The 8,021-nt window shown below is 50.1% G+C and overlaps 1 protein-coding gene across 1 annotated transcript; it reads left to right on the top strand.

Annotated features, from left to right (window-relative positions):
- The first annotated feature begins 1,294 nt into the window (after positions 1 to 1,294).
- On the top strand, positions 1,295 to 3,076 carry LOC123186653 (anthocyanidin reductase ((2S)-flavan-3-ol-forming)-like). The gene is made up of 6 exons (XM_044598374.1): positions 1,295 to 1,595; positions 1,684 to 1,850; positions 1,936 to 2,139; positions 2,252 to 2,411; positions 2,510 to 2,726; positions 2,814 to 3,076. Exons 1-6 carry the CDS (start codon positions 1,460 to 1,462, stop codon positions 2,959 to 2,961), a joined length of 1,032 nt encoding a protein of 343 aa, XP_044454309.1. The 5' UTR covers positions 1,295 to 1,459; the 3' UTR covers positions 2,962 to 3,076.
- The last annotated feature ends 4,945 nt before the right edge of the window (positions 3,077 to 8,021 follow it).

Here is an 8,021-nt window from a genome sequence, read left to right on the forward strand (position 1 = left end):
ACCCAACTCAACCGTACTCCGCCGGCGGCCATCCCGCGCTCGTGCACTATCACCCACACCGGTGCCCCGGCTATGGCGGAGCTTACCGGTGAGGGTTCCTGCCTGGCTGCGCCCTGGCTGTGCATTGCTACTGCTGCTTGCTCGCCGGCGTTGCTGCTTGCGCCCGTTTTGCTCACCGGCGTGCCGCTGCTTGCTCCGGTGATGCGCGCCGCCAGTAGTCTTCTTGCTTCGGTGATGTCAGCCTCCACTAGTCTTCTTGCTCCGGTGATGCACGCTACTGCTCGCGAACATGCTGGGCGCGGCCGCTGCTGCGTGCGCCTGTGTTGCGCCCCGCCGCCACTGCTTGCTCCGATGCCGCCATCGTTGCCGGGAGGTTGCAGCCACTCCGTGCGCCGGCTGTTGCACTGCCGCCATGCCTGAAGGAGGAGGCAACGAGCCGCCATGCCTGAAGGAGGAGGCAACGACCGTTCTGTGTGGTGATTCGGAGGTCAAAGCCGCCGCTAGCCCACCACCCCATGCTTCCAGGAGCAGGGCGCCAGCCGACCCGTGCGCCTCGGCCGTGGCCGCCGACCTCGACCTAGACTAGGTTGTGGCCGTGGCGGGCGCGAGGCTAGAGCCGCCGCTCTGTAGCAAGGAGGCGGCGAACAGCTTGGCCCAGGTCGCGGCGGCGGTGACCTGTGGGAACGGCGGCGGGGCCTGATCTCGACTGGATCGAGCATGGAAGGAAGATTCCCTTTTTTTGGAGGGAGGGTTCCTTTTGAAAAAAAAACCCAGTCTAACATTGTCTATAGTGAACGTTATGCACCAATGTGGGCCCCACATGTCATAATTGCGGTTAAAATGTGCAAATAGACCGATCAGCATTTTTTTGCAAAACATTAGGCTGAAAATCAGTGGTTTCTTGCCCAAATTCGTAAAGGGGTGTTTTCTGCAAACCTATGCGTCAATGTGGTGGTTTTTTGCAATTCACTCTAAACTAACCTGCCAGTGCACTTCTACATGGCCAACTTGATAGTACTAACCTGCCAGTCGTCTCTTTTGGATACTAGCAGGTCAATGGAAGACTTCAATATATTCCCGCAAAAAAAAAATGGAAGACTTCAATATCACTGGAGCACAATGGAGCAGTTGGCTCGGTCTAATCAATCTGAAAGACAACTACAAGTTGGAAAGCATCTCTTTTTTCTGCGGGGTAAGTTGGAAAGCATATAACCTTTGTATATGGTGGCAATCTGTGGAGAAATAAATGCAACTAGCTTGTGGTTTCTTGAAAGCATCCAAACCATTCCTCTCTTTTTTTCCTGGGATCCAAACCATCCCTCTAACGAACCCCGCTCATGGATTACCAGCTACGACACACGTTACCTGAGAGGTGAAAGCCACGAGCGCCCACAAGCACTACTCCACCAGCAGAGGAACAGGAACTCCGGTGCTCGACTCTCCACCTCCAGCCGGCCTGATGACGTCTGTGGCAGGTGATGCGATAAGGAGGAAGACGGCGTGTGTCACCGGAGGTGACGGATACATCGCCTCGGCCCTCGTGAAGATGCTGCTGCAAAAGGGATACACCGTCAAGACGACAATCAGAAAGTCCGGTTAGATCCTCGATCGCTCTCTATTGTGAATTTGTGATGTGATGAACCCTGAGCTGACAGGCACTGTTATTTGTTTTTTGGATCTCAGATGACATGGAGAATCACCCCCATCTCAAGGACTTGCAAGCGCTCGGTCCCTTAGAGGTCTTCCGCGCCGACCTGGAGGACGAGGGTAGCTTCGATGAGGCCGTGGCCGGCTGCGACTATGCCTTCCTCGTCGCGGCTCCGATGAACCTCAACGCGGAGAACCCTGAGGTAGAGCCTGACCAAACACTCTGTACTAGGGTCAGATTTGATTATGGAAAAGGCACTGTTTTTAGTTGGTTATATCTCATGGCAGAAAGAAGTGATCGAGCTGGCCGTCAGCGGAACCCTTAACGCAATGAGGTCGTGCGTGAGGGCGGGGACGGTGAAGCGCGTGATCCTGACATCGTCAGTGGCGGCTGTCGCCGGCCGGCCTCTGCCACTAGGAGACAGCCATGTCCTGGACGAGGAGTCCTGGAGCGACGTTGAGTACCTCAGAGTTACCAAGGCCGGCGGCTGGGTAGGCATGCACATTTTTTTAGTACTTCCGTTCCTTTTTAATTTTAATTAGGGCGGGTAGAAATCTGTCAAATAATGTGAATGTGATGACGTGCTTGCGTGCCGTATCACAGGCCTACAATGTCTCAAAGGTGCTTATGGAAAAGGCGGCGCGGACTTTCGCGCAGGACAGCGGCATCAGCCTTGTTACGGTGTGCCCCGCCTTCACGGTTGGCGAGGCGCCGGCGACGATTGTCCACACCAGCGTCCCCGTTATCCTTTCTTTGCTGACTGGTGAGCCTGATACCAAGTCAAGATGCAACGATAATTAAAAGGGACCATTAGAGACTACTAATTCATCGAACGACGTGTGTGGTGAATGATTATCTCAGGTGACGACGAGAAGATTCGCAGCCTGGAACTCGTCGACAGGGCGTCTGGCTCGATCCCGATGGTCCATGTCCACGACCTCTGCCGCGCAAAGATCTTCTTAGCCGAGGAGGAGGCTGCGTCAGGAAGATATATCTGCAGCAGCCTCGACACCACCCTCGCGGAGCTAGCCACCTTCCTGGCCGCCAAGTACCCACAGTATAACGTCAATACCGACAGGTGTGTGCCAACATCTATGGAAACACAGCAAGTTCCGATGCTCTCGATCGTGATTTGTGAATATATAGCGTGTATGTTTGTTATCAGGTTTGGTGGTCGCCCCGAGAAGTTGAGAGTCTGCATTTCGTCGGCGAAACTCATCGGGGAAGGGTTTGAGTTCAGGTACAAGGCGTTGGACGAAATATACGACGACGTCGTCAACTATGGAAGGTCCTTGGGAATCCTTCCGTACTAGCAGTTTAGCATGCATGATGAGCCTCTGTATTGGTTGGTTGGATGTCGGAACGTTCAAATTTGCTTATACTAGCAAACACTGCCCGTGCGTTGCTTCACGTCGATTTTAATCCATGTATAATCTTTTTTTTCATATATACTGAAATGATCAAATACATAGTGTAAACATTTGTACACCGAAGACAACAGTAAGGTGAACATCGAGGCAGCACCGTGATGCCAAATAAACCAAATTTGCTGGGCCGACGCGAGTTCGAGGAGTGCTCTCTGCAAATGCCACGGAAGGAGCGTACCAACGTGCAGGTGACTCAGTGTTCCTGTTTCTGCCGCACAAGGAGAAGATCAAAGGAGGCGTGGCTATGTTTGAAAGAGCTTGTTGAGCATGCTGAGTTTGAAGGAGTTCGGCTGGGGTCCACCAGCAGGCGTGACAATATTGGCGCGCAAAGTGTCTTTTTTAATTTCCGGTTGTGTTGTTTTTATTTTTTCTGTGCAGGAAAAGTGGGTCCGAGTTGTTTAGGGTTTCTGGAGTCACCCATATAAATAAAGGGTTGGCTGCCGGCCATTGTATCCTTAGGTTATGTTTTGAGTTAAGAAACATGATGTGTTTTCGAGGGTAAGATATCCATATCGAGTTTAGAGGGAGCTGTCCGAAAACCTCCGTGCTTGCTGATTCGTAAGGACTTGTGTTTGTGTATCGGGGAGTAGAATCTATTCTGCTCGGCGATCGGAGTTGTCCGGGTACGCCATGAAAGATTGGGCCTAAAAACCATTTGGGTCACGTTGATCCTTATCACTGTGGCCAGCAAAAAATTGCAGTTGATTGTCCAGGTCGAAGAGTGAAGCAGGGTGCTGCTGCTTTCGTTCATCGAGACGGCCGCGCATGTCCACATCAACTTCAGCATTTCCCTCACGCGGCCTCTCTTCAGGTTCTGTTGTGGCACTTCAGTGATACAACAGGAGTCCGTTCTACCAATTCGAATTGTCGTGGTATCAAGTCTGCAACAAGGAACCGGGGTTCCATAGCCGACATGGTGATCGTGGGTGTTAAGGGAGAGGGCTCCGGTGACGGGATTGCACACAGTTTACCTAGCTTTAGATCACGCAACGGCGGCGAGATCCTACGTGCTGCTATAACTCACTATAAGGCGAAGTATGGTGTGCCAACTTACAATGAGAGAGATTGTTTGATTCACCATCTAAACTGTTGGGTAACATAGCAGAATTTTAAAAAAATTCTACGCGTCACCAAGATCAATCTATGGAGTCATCTAGCAACGAGGGAGAGGGGAGTGCATATACATACCCTTGTAGATCGCGCGCGGAAGCGTTCAAGAGAACGGGATTGATGGAGTCGTACTCGTCGTGATCCAAATCACCGATGACCTAGCGCCGAACGGACGGCACCTCCGCGTTCAACACACGTACGGTTGGGAAGACGTCTCCTCCAACTTGATCCAGCAAGGGGGAAGGAGAGGTTGATTGAGATCCAGCAGCACGACGGCGTGGTGGTGGAAGCAACGGTGATCTCGGCAGGGCTTCGCCAAGCTCAGGGAGAGGGAGAAGTGTCACGGGAGGGAGAGGGAGGCGCCAGGGGCTAGGGTGCGGCTGCCCTCCCTCCCCCCACTATACATAGGACCCCTAGGGGGGCGCCGGCCCTAGGAGATGCAATCTCCAAGGGGGGGCGGCGGCCAAGGGGGGTGGAGTGCCCCCCAAGCCAAGTGGGGCGCCCCCACCCCTAGGGTTTCCAACCCTAGGCGCAGGAGGAGGCCCAAGGAGGGCGCACCAGCCCACTAGGGGCTGGTTCCCCTCCCACTTCAGCCCATGGAGCCCTCCGGGATAGGTGGCCCCACCCGGTGGACCCCCGGGACCCTTCCGGTGGTCCCGGTACAATACCGATTAGCCCCGAAACTTTCCCGATGGCCGAAACTCGACTTCGTATATATAAATCTTCACCTCCGGATCATTCCGGAACTCCTCGTGATGCCCGGGATCTCATCCGGGATTCCGAACAACTTTCGGGTTACCGTATACTAATATCTCAACAACCCTAGCGTCACCGAACCTTAAGTGTGTAGACCCTACGGGTTCGGGAGACACGCAGACATGACCGAGACGACTCTTCGGTCAATAACCAACAGCGGGATCTGGATACCCATGTTGTCTCCCACATGCTCCTCGATGATCTCATCGGATGAACCACGATGTCGAGGATTCAATCAATCCCGTATACAATTCCCTTTGTCAATCTGTACGTTACTTGCCCGAGACTCGATCGTCGGTATGCCAATACCTCGTTCAATCTCGTTACCGGCAAGTCACTTTACTTGTACCGTAATGCATGATCCCGTGATCAACCACTTGGTCACATTGAGCTCATTATGATGATGCATTACCGAGTGGGCCCAGAGATACATCTCCGTCATACGGAGTGACAAATCCCAGTCTCGATTCGTGCCAACCCAACAGACACTTTCGGAGATACCCGTAGTGTACCTTTATAGTCACCCAGTTATGTTGTGACGTTTGGCACACCCAAAGCACTCCTACGGTATCCGGGAGTTGCACAATCTCATGGTCTAAGGAAATGATACTTGACATTCGGAAAAGCTATAGCAAACGAACTACACGATCTTTGAGCTATGCTTAGGATTGGGTCTTGTCCATCACATCATTCTCCTAATGATGTGATCCCATTATCAATGACATCCAATGTCCATAGTCAGGAAACCATGACTATCTTTTGATCAACGAGCTAGTCAACTAGAGGCTCACTAGGGACGTGTTGTGGTCTATGTATTCACACATGTATTACGATTTCCGGATAACACAATTATAGCATGAACAATAGACAATTATCATGAACAAAGAAATATAATAATAACCATTTTATTATTGCCTCCAGGGCATATTTCCAACAGTCTCCCACTTGCACTAGAGTCAATAGTCTAGTTACATTGTGATGAATCGAACACCCATGCAGTTCTGGTGTTATCATGTTTTGCTCTAGGGAGAGGTTTAGTCAACGGATCTGCCACATTCAGGTCCGTATGCACTTTACAAATATCTATGTCTCCATTTTGAACACTTTCACGAATGGAGTTGAAGCGACGCTTGATATGCCTGATCTTCCTGTGAAACCTGGGCTCCTTGGCAAGGGAAATAGCTCCAGTGTTGTCATAGAAGAGAGTCATCGGGCCCGATGCATTGGGTATGACTCCTTGGTCGGTAATGAACTCCTTCACCCAGATTACTTCTTGTGCTGCCTCTGAGGCTGCCATGTACTCCGCTTCACATGTAGATCCCGCCACAACGCTTTGCTTGCAACTGCACCAGCTTACTTCCCCACCATTCAAAATATACACGTATCCGGTTTGTGACTTCGAGTCATCTAGATCTGTGTCGAAGCTAGCATCGATGTAACCCTTTAAGACGAGCTCTTCGTCACCTCCATAAACGAGAAACATATCCTTAGTCCTCTTCAGGTACTTCAGGATATTCTTGACCGCTGTCCAGTGTTCCATGTCGGGATTACTTTGGGACCTTCCTACCAAACTTACGGCAAGGTTTACATGAGGTCTGGTACACAGCATAGCATACATGATAGACCCTATGGCCGAGGCATAGGGGACGACACTCATCTTTTCTCTATCTTCTGCCGTGGTTGGGCATTGAGCCGTGCTCAATCTCGTACCTTGCAATATAGGCAAGAACCCCTTCTTTGACTGATCCATATTGAACTTCTTCAATATCTTGTCAAGGTACGTACTCTGTGAAAGACCAATGAGGCGTCTCGATCTATCTCTATAGATCTTGATGCCTAATATGTAAGCAGCTTCTCCAAGATCCTTCATTGAAAAACACTTGTTCAAGTAGGCCTTTATGATTTCCAAGAATTCTATATCATTTCCCATCAACAGTATGTCATCCACATACAATATGAGAAATGCTACAGAGCTCCCACTCACTTTCTTGTAAATGCAGGCTTCTCCATAAGTCTGCGTAAACCCAAACGCTTTGATCATTTCATCAAAACTAATGTTCCAACTCCGAGATGCTTGCACCAGCCCATAGATCAAGCGTTGGAGCTTGCACACCTTGTCAGCATTCTTAGGATCGACAAAACCTTCCGGCTGCATCATATACAATTCGTTCTTAAGGAAACCATTAAGGAATGCCGTTTTGACGTCCATTTGCCATATCTCATAATCATAGAATGCGGCAATTGCTAACATGATTCGGACGGACTTCAGCTTCGCTATGGGTGAGAAAGTCTCATCGTAGTCAACCCCTTGAACTTGTCGATAACCCTTAGCGACAAGCCGAGCTTTGTAGATGGTTACATTACCATCCGCGTCTACCTTATTCTTCCATTTATTTTCTATGGCTCGCCGATCATCGGGCAAGTCAGTCAAAGTCCATACTTCGTTTTCACACATGGATCCTATCTCGGATTTCATGGCTTCCAGCCATTTGTTAGAATCCGGGACCGCCATCGCTTCTTCATAGTTCAAAGGTTCACCGTTGTCTAACAACATGATTTCCAAGACAGGATTGCCGTACCACTCTGGTGCGGAACTTGTCCTTGTGGACCTACGAAGTTCAATAGCAACTTGATCTGAAGTTTCATGATCATCATCATTAACTTCCTCTCTAGTCGGTGCAGGCACCTCAGGAACATTTTCCTGAGTTGCGCCACTCTCCGCTTCAAGAGGCAATACTTCATCAAGTTCTACTTTCCTCCCACTTATTTCTTTCGAGAGAAACTCTTTCTCTAGAAAGGATCCATTCTTGGCAACAAAGATCTTGCCTTCGGATCTGAGGTAGAAGGTATACCCAATAGTTTGTTTAGGGTATCCTATGAAGACGCATTTTTCCGACTTGGGTTCGAGCTTTTCAGGTTGAAGTTTCTTAACATAAGCATCGCATCCCCAAACTTTCAGAAACGACAGCTTAGGTTTCTTCCCAAACCATAATTCATACGGTGTCGTCTCAACGGATTTTGACGGAGCCCTATTTAAAGTGAATGCGGCAGTCTCTAAAGTATAGCCCCAAAATGACAGC

The sequence above is a fragment of the Triticum aestivum genome, chromosome 2A (genome assembly GCF_018294505.1).
Source record: "Triticum aestivum cultivar Chinese Spring chromosome 2A, IWGSC CS RefSeq v2.1, whole genome shotgun sequence".
In the NCBI taxonomy this organism is placed as follows: domain Eukaryota; kingdom Viridiplantae; phylum Streptophyta; class Magnoliopsida; order Poales; family Poaceae; genus Triticum; species Triticum aestivum.